Raw genomic sequence first — 20,324 nt, 5'->3', positions numbered from 1 at the left:
CTTTATTAAGACTTTTTCTTCACCAAGATGTCTCCCATGCAAATATCAAAATAATATAAGCTTTATTAAAAGATGTTAAAAAAATTAAATATATTTAAATGATGAAAACCTTGTTCAATGACCTCTCAACACATCAAATGAGGAATAAAAGGAGTTCACCACCAAAGAAAATCTAATGAAGCATCCAAAGGATTATCTAGACAATGAGTTTTTCCAGATGCTCCTCTTTGCAGGTAATGTTATGCCAACTGTGTTGGGACTCAAAGCACTGCAGTATCCTAAATGAAATCCACATTACTCTAAAGAGTTTAGCATAATCATCCACAAAAGAAAAATCAAGTGGATGATGAATGCTTATATTTCAGGACATGATATGCAATTAAATGGACAGCCTATAAAGTCATCCAGGAGTCTTTGTATCATAGAATAGCATTATAAAGGGGCAATGAACTGAACCAAGAATTAAACAAAAGAGAGGAGAATTGATTATTTTTCATTTTGGAATATACAGTTATTTTAATAATCCCAAATCTTCCTCTGGAACAAAGGCTCATTTTAAAAACGACATCTTGCCAGTATTATTATGTGGCCAGCCATGAAATTCTATAATCACCAAAGAAATGGCATTATTGAGAAATACATTATAAACAATGCTTCACAAAAAAAGATTTGATATAAAGGATATGATCAGTGAAATGTATAATAAAAATGAGTTTTTTATATTATGAAAATGAAGAATATTCATTGGACACCCTATGTGAGCCACTGGTTTCTTCTAGATAAAAAAGAGAAAGCAAAGAAAGGCTCTAGAATGTTGAATGGTAGCAAATTTATGGAAAGACATTAGTAGGATTACAAAGGATGAGCAATGATCTGCATTGCTGGAGGGAATATATTCACAATGATGAATCACAGATCTAGCTGATTATTTACTAGGTATTATACTAGGTCTCTCAGATACAAAAACAAAAATGATAATCATACACTGTCCTCAAGAAGCTTCCTAGAGTCTAATTTGGAAACAAATTATGTACACAGAGGAGTAAATACAGAAAAATTCCAGGAAGGAAGACCACTAACAATGGGGGCATCAATAGGAGTGGCACCTGAACATTCATATCATAACATGCACACGAGAACTTTCCAGGCTTTGGAATAAACTCTGCTTCCAAGATACCACAATGTCAATTCTTGAAATGGCAACTGAACAATCATTTTGGTGGATTTTGGGATGGGGTGGGACTCACCTGTATTATAGAAAGCTGCCCTGAGAGGCTCAGGGATTTATGCTCATACAGCTAGTATGGATGAGAGGCAGGACTTGAACAATCATTCTCCTCTCCTCCACCTTGGCCCTATATCTAACATAGTGTGCTGCTTTTAGCTTATGATTAAAACTGGTCTAAGTGGAAGGAGAATATGGACGGGAGCTGATAAGTAGGTGTTTGTGGCTGATTGTGCTGGTTAATGCAGAAATGATGGAAAATGTTTTCAATGGTGTTAAGTCAAAGGAAAGTGACAGCAATACGGTGATGATTTCCTGAAGGGCAGGGTGGGCTTTGATCTCCCATTAATTTTGCAGAAATAATAAACTGGATAGACAGATACACAGTCCAGGAAGTCATAACTGTGCCTCCTTTGCTATTCCTTAAGAGAAAAACACAAATGACCAAAAAGTAATGTAACACTAGGAATTTTAATGAAATCAAAATCTAGGACTACTACTTAAATCGACACCCACTCATTTCTATATTCTCATATTACCTATATCTGCAGCTACATCTTTATTAGAACATAATAACTGACATTCATAATAATAATAAAATCATCAAGAAAAGCTTAATTATGTTCAGTTATAATTTCAGAATTTTTGAACCCTTTAGAAAATTGTCCATAAAATATTTAAAATCAACAAGTACTATTACTTAAAAGGTTAACCTTCAGCTATCTAGAAAATTTATCTATTCAAAGAAGTTTATTCTGGATAATCAATATCATAGGTTTTACAGAATAAAAGAAATTCATCTTCATTATATTTTACCAAAAAATTTGGAGTTGAAACAAAGTATAAAATGCCTACCATGATACATCAACCTATATAAGGAATATTTCCTTAGATGAAGGACAAAAGAGGCAGAATAGTAACAGTTCACAAACCCATTTCTTAGAGCATGAAATTTTATGATTTTTATATATGAAAAATACTAAAGAGGGGGAGGAAGAAAGGTATATACTGAAAGTGAAATGTTAGATTTTCCCCCCATAACTGTTATTAAATTATGTTAAACTAGGAAAGCACTTAAGCAGAAAAGTGTGAACACTGCCAATCTCAAAATGTAACGCTTATTATCTTTAAAAGCATTTTGTTACTTTTATAATACCTGAAGTGATATAATAATGTCAGTCACTTAACCAGATCTTAGAGTATAATATCTTCATCTTAAGTACTATTATTTCCAGTATTTTAATAATTTTCACACAGTCCTGGAATGTGATCTTTTGTGCTCTGATGACACTTAAATTAATAGCATAATTTTCTGGTACTTGCAACAGTTGCTTTCCATTTTGATTTTTTACATTTTTCTATATCTCACACAGATAAATCCTCTAATAATCTTTTTATCTTTATCTTTGGGGAATTCAAAAGGCTACAATAGAAAAAGGAAATATCAAGGGATTACAAAGCAGATACTTTTAAAAATTCAATTAATTTAATACTAATTGTAATTTTTCCAATAATGTTCCTTTAAAAGGGAACTAAATCTTTTAAATACTCAGTTCATTTGATCTTATTTGCATGCTTCATTGATGTTGTCAACTCTCTCTCTTACTGTATATTTATATCTGAATCTATTTAATCAAATCATATTTCTTTGTCAAGCAAGCCATAAAGAATTTATCATCTCTTTTATACTTCATTAATTAGTTTATTTCGACCACTGCTGACCACTGTTCATTTAAGAGACTGATACTGATATTTTTTTATTCATGCAAACAGTATTTGCCCACAAGGTCAAAATGATACAAACAGAAAAATATCTGCTTCTAAATACTAACCTTTTCTTGAATTATGTTGGCATGCTGGTAAAAATCTGTCAAGTGCATTTTGAAAATAAGTAGGCACTTAATCTTGCCCAGCTAAGCTACCCTATCTGCTTGACTAGAAATATCAAACTTACAAGCAAAAATAAACTGACATCTTTTTATTTCCATCATGCCAAACTCAGAAGTATGGCACAGAATAGGCTGGCAATATCTAGTGTTTCAGAAAAGCTCATGCTAAAAACAAAATTGAGATAATGACCATATTGTATATCTTTGCATAGTACAAAATTTTCAATGTTACTTGTCACTGAAGGTCACTGCTCCAACAAAATCAGCAGATTGCACCAATGTTAATTATGAGAAGCATCTTTTAGGTTCAAAGATTTTTCAGGAAGTGGTCATTAAAATGTGTGGTTCAAAAAAAAAAGCCAAGACTTAAAGATTTAACATGAATACATACCTTCGGGATGATCCAAATACCCATAATATCAGAGCCATGAAACATGTAAGGCTGGGGAAAACTAATACTACCAAGCACAAAAACAGGTCATTTTGGCAACAACCACTATACCCCTATTTTCTCTACTGTTGCCCAATTTCCATAGTTAGATATGTTAGTTTCTTTCCTGTAAAGTCGCATCCTGGTTTCAGATTTATCTTATGTGGACACCACAATGAAAACAAAGAATTAAAGTGAGGTATCATTTAGTCAAATGAACTAGTCAATATCCATTCTATTAACTCAGAATAACTTTTATCAGATTATACATAGACACATGTTATCAATCGTACAGTGTATCTGTTATTCAGTTAGTCAACTAACATTTATTAAGAAGCTATTACATGCCAGGCACTCTGCTAAACCTGGGGATATAAAGAAAGGGGGGGGGGAGTCCCTATTCTCAGAGAACTAGCCATCAAACTGGGGAGAAACGATGCAAAATAGGTACAAATGACATATACGAGAAGAATTGGGGGCAATCTCAGAGGCATTCAGATAAAGAACTAGGAAAGGTTTCTTGTCAAAAACAGGACTTCAGTAGAGCCTTGAAGGAAGCTAAGGGAAGTAGGGGTTGGGAAGGAAGAAAGAAAGCAGCTCAGAGGCAGGAGATGGCGGTGGGCAAAGCACAATAAGGAGGTCAATGTCACTAAAATCAGAGAGTGCGAGGGAAGAGAAATGTGTCAGGAGCCTGGAAAGGTAAGGAGAGGCCAAGTTGTGAAGAGTTTTAAAAGCCAAATGGAGGACTTTATATTTAATCCTGGATGTGATAATTAGCCACTGGAGTTGGTTGAAGAGGGAAGTGATATGGACAGACCAGCATTTTAGAAGATTAATTTGACATCTGAGTGGAGGATGGAGTGGAGAGGGGAGAGGCGAGGCAGGCAGACCCCTGCCAGGCTTTCACAACAGTCCAGATGTGAGGGGATGAGGGGCCGCCACCAGGGTGGTGGCAGTGGAGGAGGTGAGAAAGGCAAGTAGACAAGAGATGCTCCACGCCAGAAACAACAAGACTTTCATTAGCGAGCTGAGGACAACGCTGGCCTACCCTGAGCAAAATTCATCATCCCATTATTCCAAAATATTTTAAATATATCTCCTGTTTAAAATATATTTAAAATATATCTCCTGTTAGCTCCCATTCATCTGAAGTACAGAATGTCACTGTGGCACAAGCAGCTTCACACGCACACACACACACGCATGTGTATGCCATCAAAAGTAGGATTTTCTGGCATTGAAAAAGATGTGGATTTAGAGGAAATAATATTTTAAAGGAGTCTCTCTTGTTTTGACTCCCTCCTCATTGTGCCTTCAAACAACTGCCTACCTTTTCTACTCTTGCTGGTTAGTCTTATTGAGGGCATTTGGACCCCAAAGGAATGGTTTTTAATGTATACAATTAGTCTAGGAACTTCCCTCCTCCCCCAGCAAAAAGTAAAGAGTCCCCCCTTATAACTTTGCCATGCTAACAATGCTCTATTTTAAAGGGAAAAACAAATCAAGAAGTTGAGTTAATCTGTGTAACAGTTAAATTATGGGTCACTGATTAACAGACATAGACAGAAGGGCTATATATCACTCTAAGTGGAAGAGACCTAGAGAACAGTTCATCTAATTGTTTTATATTATGAAGGAGGGAAATTAAGGTTAAATAACCTTTGTTCAAGGTCCCATAACTAGTGGCTGTGTCAAAACTAGAACTGTGCAGTTAGATGCCCCTATCATATATATATATATATATATATATATATATATATATATATATAGTTAAAAATAATGAGTTTAAAATTATCCTCCTTATGACCAAAGGGTTTAAAATTAATATATTAATAAAATAAAAAGAAACTATCATCTAAAATGTCCTTTATTTATGTATATGATAATATGAAACATTCCTTTAAAATTTCAAGAATATTAATTTCTTTAGTAAAACCAGAATAACTGAGATCTGTGAGGTTATTTATAATGTAATTTTTCAGCAATCATATACCATAATTACATGGCATCATGTTTAATTAAAGACAAATAATATTGACTATACTTTTATTTGTTTTTTGAACACTGAAAAGTAGGAGAATATCTTTCTTCAATGTATGAGTTACAATAATGTTCAAATGTAGAATTAACACAGGTTTCATTTTTTTCTTTGCCTCTATAATTCTAGATAATTTAAGAGGAACCCATGAATAGAATGTTGTAACTCAAATACCTATAGTAGTACACTGAGCTAGCATCATGAATAGTAAGGCACTGATAAACTTATTTAGTTGTTTAAATTAAGTTGGTATCTCAAACATTTAACTAAAATACTCCACAGGGTTACCCGGAGCCTACCAATACTATCTTGGGCTTTAACTCAATGAGATTCCCATTTACCGAACATATCTAGTATGCAATTGAGCACTTACTATATAGCAAAAGGCTTATTAGGTATAGAGGCAAATGAAAGGAAGAATAAAACATGGTCCTTGCCTTCAGTCTTTAAGGAGAGGCTTAAGACACACTAATGCTCTAATACTGAGTAAAATGTAGGAGAACAGACAGGTAAGACATAAGGAAAGCTTAAACTAGTGGCTGCTGGAATGGAGAGAAGGGGAAAGATATAAGAAGTAATCTAGAGGTAGAAAGAACAATTAAAAGATGCAGCTGAAAATGACCTGGGCTACTTTGATCCAACTCAACAATCAATCAACAAGAACATAAGCATCTATCATGCATTAGACATAGCAAAGGGACTGCGCTAAACACAGACAATTATCAGGACCAGGATGGTTATAATGGCAATAGTGAACATTTATACTACAGTTGTCTTTAGAGAGCTTTACATATATTATTTCACTTGACCCTTACAACAATTCTATGGGGCAAGTAAAATTATTATTAACTCTCCTTTACAAATGAAGAAGCTGAGGCTCAGGGAGGTTAAGGGATTTACCCAGAGTTGCATATCTAGTTAAATATCTAAGATAGAAATGAAATTTAGGTCTTCTATACTTCAACTCCAGAGCTCAACCCATGACATTAAGATGCTCCTAAAGATGAAACAATGTAGTCCTTGGCCTAGAAGACCTTTCGTTGTGGGTTAACTTGGATATTAGTTATGCCATTAGCAAAAATAAAGGACTTCAAAAGACAAATAGCTTTTGAGGCAAAGATTATGAATTCCAATTTGAAAATGTTGAATTGTTGAGTGTAGGTAGGGCTAGAGATATTTCACTTTGTCTGAAGTGTGAATCTGCAGTTCAGAAGAATAGATATAATTGGACACACAGATTTGGAAGTTATCTTCATATATGCCATATCTGAGGCCTTGGGTATGAAGGAGATCACTAAAGAAAAAAAAAAAGAAAAAAGTGTCCCCCACCTAATCCTAAAAATGTCAATATTTATTACTGAGGAAAAGAAAGAGAAACAATAAAGGGAGTTAAGAAAATACATTCTGAAAAGTAGGAAGAAAATAGTTCAAAGTTATAAAGCCCATCAAAGAATAAAGTTAAAGAGGGATTGGTGAGGGGTATTAGAGGCAGCACAGTAGTTAAGAAAGTTGAAAACAGGAAAAATAGATTTGGAAATTAGAAGGTCATAGTGACCTTTCAGAGATTAATGTCAATAGAGTATTGATAAGAGAAGTCAGATTTCAAGCAATTGAGAAGTAAATGGGTAGAGAAAAAAGGACAGCAGTGAATGGATATAGATTATTTCTCCAAGAAATTTGGCAGTGAATGGAAAGAAAGAATGGCAGCCCAAGAGAATGTTATTTTAGTTAGGAAAACCTGAGCAGGTATGTTGGCAGAGGAGAAAGAAAGATTGAATATGCAAAAAAAAACCCCAGATATTATTATTGATATGAACTCAGGAATAAATTCAATTAAGGCCATAAATGAAGAGATGAGCTTTGTAATAGAAGAGGAATACTTCTAATAGAAGAAAGGGGGATGACACAAGAAAATTTTAAGGTTAGAAGTGAGAGAGCTGTACAGTCTCCAATTCAATAAAGTTAAATGGTTAGGTCTTCATTAATCATAATTTATGCTTTTCTATATACAGTTCATTTAGTAGTCATACCCAGATTGGAAAGAATTCTGATATCCAAATCTTTAATTAACACAAAACTCAATTAAACATTGGAATAATGGACTAACATAACTCCATACTTCTTTATCTGGTCAGTAACTACCTAACAGAAAAATGCTATTTCTTTTCTTAGGAATTTTATCAAGGTAGATTAATCTTCAAGAAACATATTTGTGTCTAGTTAACACTAATAAAGAACATTACAAAATAATTTCAACCTCTTAAGTGCTACTGGTAAATAACCTTGCCATGTTATACCAATGAAAAAGATTCCGGAGTGTTTTACATTTTAGTTCAAATAACAGCAGCATCACAGTATTCAATACAGTAGTCTGAAGTTTAAACCATTTTTTCATCGTTTGGTTTTGGTTCATTTTAGGTATAGAGTATTACAAAACTTAGCTGTTTTATTACACGTATCCCATGAGTAATTTAAAATTTTTCATTTGGAAAGGCATGAACTACATAAAAAAATTGAAAAACATGTTTGCATCTTGCATATACATCATAATTTAAGTAAACAAATGTAAGCTACATAGGATCTAGTACAACTCCAAGGGACTCATGACAAAAAAGAAGGAATAGATGGATTTCAAATGAAGATTGAAGCATGTCATTCTTCCCTTTATTTCCTCCATTAATTTTCCTCTAGTGTAAGCAATATGTGTCTTCATTTCACAACATGGCAAACATGGAAATATGTCTTGTATGACGATATTTATATACAACTTCTATTGAGTTACCTGTCTTCTTAGGGAAGGGAGAGAGGTGGAAAAGAGAGAGTAGGGATTGCAAAATGTCAAAAAAATGAATATTAAAAATGATATCATCATGTAATCTGGAAAAAGTTAAAGAAGATTTTTTAAAAAGAACCGAAACAGTATGCTAAATGCTATACTAACCTGTAGCTGACAAATGATCAACTTAGTGAGATTCTAGTACTCTATTTTTGTAAGAAAAATAACAAATTCCTTGACCTAAGAAAGATCAACTAGTAATACCCAAGCTAATGAAAGAGCTCATCAGTACATATAATACTAAAAACATCATATTGCCAAACATCAGGAAAACCAGTCTCAAATTTAATTTACCATATTCATGGCAAGAAGGAAATAAAACATTTCTTCTACTGAAATCCAACCCCAACAGCCTCTTCATGGTGTGGCAAAGCCCTGGAAATGTTTCGAAAAAGAATTAGTGATAGAGGCATTAAATCAGCTTTTTCTGACTTCCAGGAAGTCTGCTGTCTTTTCTGCCACATTGCTTTTTCAACAATAGTACTTATAATAATCCAAAATTAAATGTCTTAATTATTTCAACATATTTGAAGAGCCCATGAATTTAATATGGGAACCTCTTTCATCAATGTGGGCCACAACTCTACTATGCCTTATTAAATGGTTTCACGAGTTGCGGGGGCTGAGAAAAGCCAAACTCTGGTGGCCAACCTGGTAGCAAGTGTCTCCAAATTTGGCTAGATACCAACATCTTCAGCTTGGTAGAACTTGCAAGAGTTTCTGTCACATTTGCTCAGCCTTTTGAAATGAGAGAGTCACATCCATAGGACAATGAGCACCTGAGCAGCACTTCAGTGGTAGAAATTTCTTAATTACTTAAGAAAAACAACAGAGACAAAAGAGAGTGTGGATTTTGAAACATTTTTTGTATTGTTTGGGGGCTGGTGAAAACTATGGACTCTTCAAAATGATGTTTTAAAATGCATAAATTACCAAAAAATGTAATATGTTGATGTCTCTCTACATATAGTTACAAATACATATAAACAAACATATATGCATCTATGTGTATATATACCTTTAATTTTTTCATATTAATTATGTTGATACAATTGTTAATGTTTTCTGACAATTTGAAGTCCACATTCTTTCCCTCCCTCCCTCCTACCCTTCCTTCTTCCCCAAGGAGGAATATGATATAGGTTGTACATATATTATCATATAACACATATTTCCATGTTTTTCATGTTGTGAAACAAGACATATTGCTTACACTAGAGAAAAATTCATGGAGGAAATAAAGTGAAGAATGGTACACTTCAATCTGCATTCAGATTCCATCTGTTCCTTCTATGGAGGTGGATATCCTTTCTGGTCAGGAGTTCCCTGGAGTTGTCCTGGATCCTTGTTTTGTGGGTATTAGTTAAGTCATTCACAGTTGATCATTATACATTATTGTTGTTACTATGTACAATGTTCTCCTGGTTCTGCTTACTTCATATCAGTCTTTTCAGGGTTTTTTATGATTTCTTATGGCACACAATAATATTCTATTAAAAGCATTTCCTTAACTTGTTCAGCCATTCTCCAATTCATGGACATCCCTTCAGCTTTTAGTCAACACAAAAAGTGGTGCTATAAATATTTTTGTAGAGGGAGGTTCTTTTTCCCTCTCTTTAATCTTTTTGGGATACAGACTTGTGGTGGTATTGCTAGGTCAAAGGGTCGGCACAGTTTTATGGTATATATGTTTTAATTCATAGAACTGAGTCTAAGAACCCCTATGAAGGAAAGAGAAAATGGTTCTCCAGCAATAAAATCATGCAAGGAAGCAGAAGATAAATGAAGTAGTAATAAAAGGGAGACCATGGAGTAGGGTAGGTATGAGATAAGGAGCATAACTCTATAGATAATTAGTAGGATAGATTAATGAAAGCCAAGTTTATTTCAGAGGCATTCTGGCATAGTGGATAAGAAGGTAGTCTTAGAGTAAGAAGGATCTGGGTTCAAGTTTTGCTCATTATACAAATTGGCTATGCAGTACTAGACACTTAATTTCTGAATTCCCCAGATAACTGTCCAAGACATTAAACTGTCCCTTAACAAGAATTCCCTAAAGTCAAGCTGATGGCATAGTGGAGAGTGTTGGACCTAGAATCAAGAAGACCTGTGTTCAAATCAGAAAACTACTAGCTTTGTGGCCCAGGGTAAAACATGTAAACCTCCCTTTGCCTCAGTTTCCTCAAATGTAAAATGGAGATAACAATAGCACCTATCTCCCAGGGTTCTTGGGAGGATCACATGAGATATTTGTAAAAGCATATGACAGGCACTCTATAAATGCTTATTCTTTCCCTACCTACCTATTTATTCCAATTGAATCACTGATTTAATATAAAAACTATCTAGAAGTTTCATTTTTCAGTAAAAATGACTTGTATTCCTAGTCAGAAAAAAGCAGCTCATTCTTTCCAGATAATTTTTATGTAAACTGGGGTAAAGGGCAGTCACAGGACTTATTTATGTTCATGTAATTAAATCAATGGCTGAGTTGTAAACAAAATTCAGGATATCTAACGGTTCTTTGGCTGCTCTAACTAATGGATTATATTCTCTGCTATATAATAGAACTGTTTTATTTAATTACAAATATTTTATTCACCATCAAGTCATCAGCCAGAGGCTTTTTCATTAGGTCCTCACATTTGTGGTATTATTTCAAGAAAATCAGACTTTTATAGCCTATTGTAACATATTAGGTCTGAAAATACCAAGGACCTGTGGCAAGTTTACTTGTACTAGGCTGAACTATTTTAATAGAACATGTGCAAGAAATATTCTGATTCCTGGTATCCATTTCAATGTGGTCAAAGACCTCATCAGTGTACATTGATTTTGATATAACCACTGTGTCCTTGACATTGCTATACTCTAAGATCTCACAAAAAGGCTTTATCATTAGATTCATGGCATCATCAGTTACTGATTTCCCCAGAAGTAGAGAATGGCCACACCAGAGTTTGAGGTTGGTTTGGGTTTGTTTGTTGTGTTTTGATTTTTTAAACACAGAGCCACGTAATGGAAAATGAGCATGATAGGCTGCTTATATGGTAAAGTGGATTTAAAAAATCCATTGGGTTAATGAAAAAAGTAAATAACTGAAATAAGTATAAGCTCAAACCCTTGTCATTGAGAAGCACTTTGTGTTTACTTGGCACATATAACAGCAGCAGAGGCAGCGGCAGCAGCAGCGCTGCCCTTGGTGCTGATTTCTTACTACTCTAAATGTCTCCTCCGAGCCAGAATACACTGGCTGTTGCTGATCACGCTGTGAGACACCTGCACTGGCTACTAGGCTTGTCATGACGCACAAAACCCTACCATCTTCAGCTTGACATTGTGCAAGTTATAATTATTCATCCAAATGAATATGTCAGAGCAGCAGCAGCAGACCTCTCATCAGAGCAAAAGAAAAATACATCAAAACATTATCAACCCAGCAGGAAGACAGGGACCATAAGGAAAATTACCCATTTTTAATATGGATGCCACAAAGCCATGTCTATTATTTTAGAAAAAGAAAAGAAAATAAAGATCTTCCAAATTTAAAGTCCAGGAACATTAAAACAGAACTTGAAAATAGGTAGGAGCAGCCAGTTTTTTTAAAAAAAATCAATTACCTAAAATCTATCTACATTATCATTAATGAAATTTTGCATCTATATTGTAGCAGTGGCATTTCTGTTGTTTCAAGAGTCTTACCAGTATTTCCACTAAAGATGCCCTGGAAATGTTAAATTTTAAAAAGTAAAAAATAAAGCCTATCCAAATAGAATTTGTGTGCCAAATGTCTCAATTAGCCAGGGAAATGGAACATTCTGTAAAATTAACATGATAGTATTTCTACTTTCAAGGCCAAAACCCTTATTTCCAAAACTCATCAGCTCTTAAAGAGTCTCAGAATTCCTTCTAACTTTACAAAAATCCTTTAATTTTTTTCTTACAAAATCACATAATTATCAGAACATTGATTTTATTCCCTATACAAACCAGCAAGATGATGAATACAAACATAAATACATTTTTCAAAATGAGTGAAATTGTAGCTAATGGCAAAAAAGGACTTACCTGTGGTGTCCAGGAAACAGAAAAAGGAAGCGGTAAATCCACATAGCACTCTGGTGATTCCATCGGATACTGTAGAAAAGAAGGGACAACGTCAACCATTCCTACACCTTTTTCTCTGTGGTTCAGGTTGTGTGGCTTCCATTAAAATAGAACAGAGGACTTGGCTATTTCAAATTCAAGAGTTTTAGATATAATTTTCAATCTGGCAATCTCAGAAAGCTTCTGATATTATGTAAACAAGTTTTATTAGAGGATTGTAAGTTGCAAGGAGGCAGAAGTTGTGTTATCTAAACTTTGTTTTTCTTATAGCACTTTGTACACATGGGAAATTCATAATAAATGTTTGTTGTAATCTCTTAAAACAATGAACAAATATAAATAGGTGTGGAAGAAAAATGAAAATAATGCAGATTAATTTTTTAATCAAAATATGATTTTCCATATTGACACATTTGTATTTTAAGACAAAAGTGGAGATTACTTTATACAAAATCAAATAACTTGAAGTATATTAGAGAAGATGAAACAAATTATAGGAAAAAAAAGAATGCAAGAACTCATCCTTTCAGGATTGATAAAGTATGAAATCTGAAACTGATCTGTCATTAATAGGATCCTAAAATTAATTACAAAATGAAGTTTTTCTAGAGAGGAAAGGCTCTCTAACAGTCATGATAAAGAACAGGGATTAAAGCTTCCAAAGAACACCACAGAACCTTTCTAGGTTTTTGGATTAGGTAAAGAGAATCACATTTTGGAGAGTTAAGGTGGAGCCAACTTAAGTAGAATATAGTACCTCTTGAGAATCCAATTCTAGAATTCTTCACTTTTATAGCTAATTAATAACAACATTTTTCATTATTTTCTCTGAAGGAGATTGAATTTCATGAAAAAAATGTTTTCTGATAAAAATACATAACAATGTTTTTATGTCTTCTATTAACTTCCTTTTCTACTTCCCAAATTTAAGTATTTACTCAGATGAGCACAGAAGTGATGGCTCACTAACAAGAATTTGAATGAAAATTTATTATTAACCAAAAATATCTAAGTACTAAATAAAGGTTTTTCTCTACTGAATGGTATACAAAGAAAAGCACTGATTTAAGCCTAAATGTTGGTAACTTACAATCTAAAATTAATTCATTTAAAAATATTTATTGATATCATTGATGTAAACTGTTATGTAGAATAATTTAAAAGAAAAATATAGAACAGCTTTGATATGAAGTAATAAGAAGAGCCAAGTGATAGTCAAGTCTTGACTGATTAGGTTAATGGAGGGGAATAGTAATACAGATACCCTGAATCTTGGATGGTAAAAAAATTACTTATAATTAGCACAGGGGTATATTTTTGTATTACCTTCTGGTAAATATATCTGAGTTTCTGATCATTCAGATGATTTTAAAATAATAGAAGTATTCTGTGAGACCCTCAACTACTTAAAAAACGGCAAGCATTTAGTTTCCTAATTTTGTGTACTATAGCTGGCTGGAAATAGTTCATCAATAAAGATCAACTCTCATATTGAAGAAAAAGACCATTCAAATATATAGCAAGTAGGCCAGGAAGTTTACATTAAATATATAGCATTCATGGATTTGGCCATAAATGGAAATAAATGTACACAGGTTACTGTGCTAAGTAGAAAAAACGTGTCATCTTACCAGAAAATTATTTTTTAATACACTATAAGACTGTTCTTTGGGAAAGTATCTGAGAAAAGTTATAAATGACTTAGAAAAAAAAATTTGGAAAACAAGAGGCAAATACCACAGAATTTTCAGATGAGTTTTGAGGGTTCAACAAAAGTCTAAATAACTTAACTATTTTCTTCCACTTTTGTTTCTATATAATCTTTTGTAAAACAAACAAGACAGCCTTAAACTAAATTTAAATAAATAAATAATAACAAAGTGAAGAAAAATTAACCTCTCTCAAACTTTTAGGTCTTCAAAAGATCAAAATGAATTTTTTTTAAGTTTTGAATTCAATTAATTTTCTATATTTGTTTATTCACTGAAATCTAATGCTATTTTTTATATCTGTCTTACAAAGATCAGGGTTATTGCTCATCTCTATTGTAAAAATTATATTAGTTTCTCTACTAAAAGTATTATATTTTTAGAAGTTTATTAAAGATTATTAAAATCAAGTATAAAGAAAATACAAAATAAGAAAGCATGTGCCTAGACTACTAGCCCATTCACAATTCACTTACTACATCTTGAGAGCCACATGTGCTTAGAGGCGGAAGCAGAGAGCACAAGTAGGCGGTACAGTCAATTTAAATACAATTTTTGTTCTTGGCCCAGATGGGAATTTAGGTGATATTATAGGGAATTCTGGGAACTGCCAAGGACTTCTGGGGATTGAAATCTGGGGTTCAAATCTCCATTTTTACACTATGCACACAGCATATATAGTCTAGAAATATAGTTCAAGAACTTTAAATCTTGCTCTCTAATTTAAGTTTTAACTTTAGTTTTGAAAGATACTGTTTCTTTTTTACCTTTTCTATGACAGATAAGAATGTGCTTGGAAGTGATCAGACTTATTTAGCATGAAACCTCTCTATCTATAGAAATACATCTATCATTGAAACAGACTCTTAAATCCAAGGAGAGAGTTCTCATGGCACAAGACAGAGTCTCTGTAGCAGGAAACCATGTTTAAAAAATTGTAAGTTTTTTTTACATGTTGAATGTATGAATTAGATATTGTATATTATATATAGTGGATCTATTTTCCTTTCAGTACTTCTGATGTTAGACTAAACAATATAATGTAAGGAAGGTAAGGAAGAAAGGCGTAGCACATAAGAATAGCATTGTAATTACTCTGATATACTCTTTTCACAAAAGTTTCTGCTTAAAAAAGCAGCCAGAACTTATATAAGCTTTCAATTTAGAGCAAAGCAAAGAAAAAAAATGAATAAAATGCTGAATCTTATAATCTTGATGGTGTCCTGTCAAACAACCATATGCCTAAATGTAAACTAGGTAGAAGTGGACATAAAAGGTCTGACAAAAGAAACAAAGCTCATCCCTCCAGGTCCTCTGCCTAATTTAACAAACCAAATACTTTTATTCTACTTCTGAAAGCAAAAATACTTGCAAACAAATGGTCAGAAAATCTTTTCATACCAAACTATCACCCCCTTCAAAAAATAAAACCACATATTATGAATAGATTTGCTTAGTGAAACAGTAAGTAGTTCACAGATGCATTTTATCAAATTTCATCTGCCACATTGAAAAAAAAATGTTACCTAAGATTTGTAGCTAGTTTAAGAGCCAGTAAAATTAATATAAAAACTAAAACCCCGTCATACCTATTTTTAGGATGCTTTACCTGTATCTGTAAATAGCCTGGGAACATAGAGTTGTGCAACTCAATAGCACTTGACTGAATTTCAAGGCATCTTTTCAAAGTAACTTTGGGTACTTTTATACAACAAAACCACAAATTATTGCCCAATTCTTGACTTTAGTTTTACTTGGAAGTTTAAATGACTAAAAAGATCTAAGTCTCATAATATATTTCTTCAGATATCATTGAAACATTCCATTTACAATGACCAAAATACCTTCCTGGGAAATGAAACATATGATGGCTATTATAATGTAATATTTGATTAAGTATAAATGACAGCAGTTGCTATAGAATCATAGGCATTTCTAAGACTCTATGAAAGGCTTTTTCCTCATAGAAAACAGCATAAAATTTTCTTGTAATCTTAGTCCTTTATCTCCTGATTCTTTGATTGTATAGCCTCAAGTGGTACAGCTGTGTTCCTGTGGTAAGGAAATACAAAGCAGGGTGACTCTGGGGGATATGACCACCCCAGATGCTCACCTAGTATTAATTTTTTTTTTTGCAGAGAATCCTTATTTTCCTTGAGTTTTAACTGAAAAAGTGAGGCTGTCGTTTGAAATTAAAAAAGTCATTTTACTGATAAATCCTAGATGACTCATAGCAAAAAAAAAAAACATGAAAAGGTACTTTTAAAACAATAAGGTAAAGTTTTTTTTTGGTTCTTTTCATGTGTATGTGTATGTGTGTGCACGTGTGTTTCAGGAGAGTCAATATGTATTATCAAAAGGGTGATAATGGGCATCTTTCTTTCTCTTTTTTCTCAGGTAGACATCATTTTAAGCCAGTTGCATTTATTTTTAAATAGCCTTGAGATATTTAGGCTTGATAAGGGTGTTTGAACAAAATTTTTGTGAGAATGATAACTTCTTGTTTCAATTCCAGTAGATATAATAGTATTTAATTTCTATATTCTTTGAGGCTACTCAGTAACATTCTATCTAACTTAGGTTTGTATTTTCTATACTTAGGAGATATATTTATATCTATATCTATATTATATATTATATAATATGTAAATTATATAATATATATAGATATATTATATCTATATTTAAGAAGATATATTCATTTAAATGGCAGGCCATTATTTTCAGGTTTACAAAAACAACTTTCACCTTTCTCCCATATCCTATAACTCAGTTTGAACTGATGACTTGCATCATATACATTAAATGGACAGTTGCATCTATCTTTGCATAACTGACATTCTGAGGCCCAAGTATCTCTAAAAGAGAAACTTACTTTAATTGAGCTTCTATTGAAGCTGAATTAAACTCAGTCCTTAAGATCCTAATAAATAATCCCATTTACCAACATTAAGTATTGGTTCCAATGCAGAAGAGCAGTAAGGGGTAGGCATTGTGACTTACCCAGAGCCACACAGGTAGGAAGTATCTGAGGCCACATTTGAACCCAGAACCTCCCATCTCTGGGCCTGGTGCTCAATCTACTGACCCACCTACCATTAGTTTCTTAAGAAGTAGGAGATATATAAAGAATGATAATCAGTAAGTCAAATACCATTTCAATCTTTTCAACCACAAATACTTTTTTTTGGTATGTTTTATAAACAAATAGAGTTTCAGTAAAACTCTTAGTGGCTGTCACTATAAGACCTATTCTTGAAGATAAAAATATTTTCACCTATCTTAGGAGAGCATTCCTGATAACTAAAATGGAAAGTGGTCATTTTATGCCAATTAAAACATAATTGCTAAGCTTCTCTTAACAATAGCATTACTCCCCACTTATTCTCTCTTACAGCTCTAGTAACACTTGGTCTTAAAATTATAGTATAATATTCAAAATTAAAGGGAAGAAAGGAAGGGAGAAGAGAGTGAGAGAAAAAGCAAGGGGATAGAGCCTAATAAATGGAGTGATTTCTCAACATGTCTTATATGGGCACCATCAGATATCAAATTTCTATGTCACCCAGCACATGCTTTATATATTAATTTTCTCTTGTGGCAAGCTTAAATGCCAGACACATTTTTAAAAAGGACAAACACAATTGATCTTTTCATCACTATAATCTTCTGAAATAGAGTTGATTGATGACTACTAGGTACAATAAAAAACTTACATGGCCCGATTTTCTTCATAGTCTAATGTTTCCCTAGTTATTACTATGTAAGCCTCTAATCTGCAGAAAACTGTCTTTTCCAATTATTATTCAAAACCTACATTCCAGGACCATCAAAATAAAGTAAAATAGCATTGTTCTGGGTCAGTAAACTGAATATGTTGTTATTGAGTAGTATTGATTGCCAATATGCTAAGAATTCTTATGGCAGGCATGATTTGCCTAAAGTCTCTACAATACACAAAGTGGAAAAAAATCAGGACTACAAAACACAAAGGAAACAGGGAGAATAAAGGCAAAAGGGAAGGGGGAATGGCTACTCAAGAGCAGGTGGCAGGCTCAAGTTGTAAGCAGCACCTCAAGAGGTCTGAGCCAAGGACTCTAGATCAGTGAAGCTCCAGCTCACGAAGCTTCCAATGAACTGCTCTTATAGGAATTTCCTACCAAGAACAAGGAAACATAGAACAAGGTGTGAATGATGCCATAGCTTGCCGTTACCAGATAGGGACACAATCGATTTCCATAGGGCTAGCTGACTCCTCTCTTCATACTTATTACCTACAGGCATGCCTATATTGGCAATACTTTCAATGCTACCATATTTCAATATGCACACAGAAACTGTGTTCCAATATACAGATGACAGATAAGTATTAGACATCATTCTCAAACAAGCTTTTTTCACTAAAAAGATATATCAGCTGGTTCAAATGAGTTCCAAAGGGTTTGATAAAGAACTCTCCATGACAACATTGCTCCAAAGCTTTTTAATGTAATCCAAATATTTGAGTAACTATTTAAATCCATAATTTCATTTGAAACTCAAAAGAAGTTTCTATAAAACATTGTTACCTATAAAAATGCCTATTTAAAAAAATAGTTGATCACCAATGAGCACTTACTGAATTGCTCACTATGTAGAGAATAATATGGGGAAGGTATCATCTACATCATAATTCAAAGAACTTTCAAACTTTTAATATTTTAAATTTAAAAGTTTCTTAGATCCTTGATAAAACACTAAGAAGTCCCCATTCAGTGTCAGCTCATTCATAGAGAAGGCAGAGATCATTTTGCTCTCCCTTCCTCTAGGGTTATTACGAAGAAAGTACTTTTCTCCTAATCACCAAACACTGTTAAAGTAAAATAAATGATTACAACCGTGTCAATGATAACTGTTGAAATGAAAACAAAACTTCACCTTTGCCTTCAGCTTGAGAGTGATTAGATGTTCTCTCCCAGAAGTATCTTTGGCTTTCAGCTTGATGGTACTAAAGGAAGTATCCACATACACAAGTCTGTGGAAGAAAGAGAAAATGATGATAACATTTAGGGGAATTACAATCTGAATTTTTTTTCTGTGCTCCTATTAATCTATTACAAATATTAATCAGAGGCAGCCCTGCGTGGCAGCCATTTCTGCGGCTGCAGATTTACTGCCGTTAATACACCGGCCTGGTGCTTAATGCAGTCATATATCTCCGGGTTATTTACAATGTGTGTCAAGGCTCACGCTGTGGTCAGTGAGCACCATGTTTCAGTTTTCCATCACTGGAACCTTTGGCACACACAGCATGTTCCTGTCAACCTCTACTTAGGTACACATTAAACTTCCTGTCAAACTCTTTGATCCATTTCTGCAGTTTCATACAGTAGGAGCCTTTTATTTTTTTTATTTGTTTTTCTCCTCAATGAACTTCTCCTTTATTATCAATACTGTTCTTGTAGACTATCTGGCTAATATTAATTCATATATACAAACAGATCGACCAAGAAAAATGCTATATAAGCATAGTACAATCTGACTCATTTCCAATAATTTTCCTTTGTAAAAAAAGTTTTATTCAATATACTTTCAATATACATAAGAATGTTCAATATACTTTTCACATTTAACCTATGTCCATGTAAGTAATATTTTAAACATATAGCATAAGCACAGTTGTTTTGGTTTTAAGTTGCTACAGAAACATGAATTTCCTACAATGGAGACCAATACACTTTGAAATACATCATTCTGTGGAAATATGGTCCCCTGAGTAGTATAAGCTACTGCCAAAAAGGTTCAAATTTAGCAGTATATTTACTAGTGAACTGGGCATGCGGATATTTTTTGACATTTTTACAATATCATTCTCTTGTAAAGATAAAAAGCAGTCTAAGAGTATTGCACAACTTATCACCTAGACTGATGGCAAGACCCATTAGAGTTCAAAACTAGCATTAGCCTCCTGACCTATGTAACAATTTTTTTTATACCATTATATGTGAGTCCAGTCACTTGAGCTGGCATGCTAGGAAAATGGCTTTTTTTGCAAGAGATGCTGGGCAAAGAATTGTGGTGCTCTCTTTTCTCTAGTGAAAAATAGATCTC

At 33.4% G+C, this 20,324-nt stretch overlaps 1 protein-coding gene across 2 annotated transcripts in view; it reads right to left on the bottom strand.

Annotated features, from left to right (window-relative positions):
• Positions 1 to 20,324, bottom strand: part of FANCL (FA complementation group L) — an 85,713-nt gene that overhangs the window by 15,743 nt on the left and 49,646 nt on the right. For both annotated transcript variants that reach the window (XM_056813989.1, XM_001382120.5), the window contains 2 exons: positions 19,152 to 19,248; positions 12,487 to 12,555 (listed from right to left, as the gene is read on the bottom strand). In XM_056813989.1, coding sequence (XP_056669967.1) covers positions 12,487 to 12,555; positions 19,152 to 19,248 — 166 coding nt within the window. The remainder of the gene's footprint in view (positions 1 to 12,486; positions 12,556 to 19,151; positions 19,249 to 20,324) is intronic.

Source organism: Monodelphis domestica, chromosome 1 (genome assembly GCF_027887165.1).
Source record: "Monodelphis domestica isolate mMonDom1 chromosome 1, mMonDom1.pri, whole genome shotgun sequence".
Taxonomy (NCBI): domain Eukaryota; kingdom Metazoa; phylum Chordata; class Mammalia; order Didelphimorphia; family Didelphidae; genus Monodelphis; species Monodelphis domestica.
This window is presented reverse-complemented; position numbering and strand designations above follow the sequence as displayed.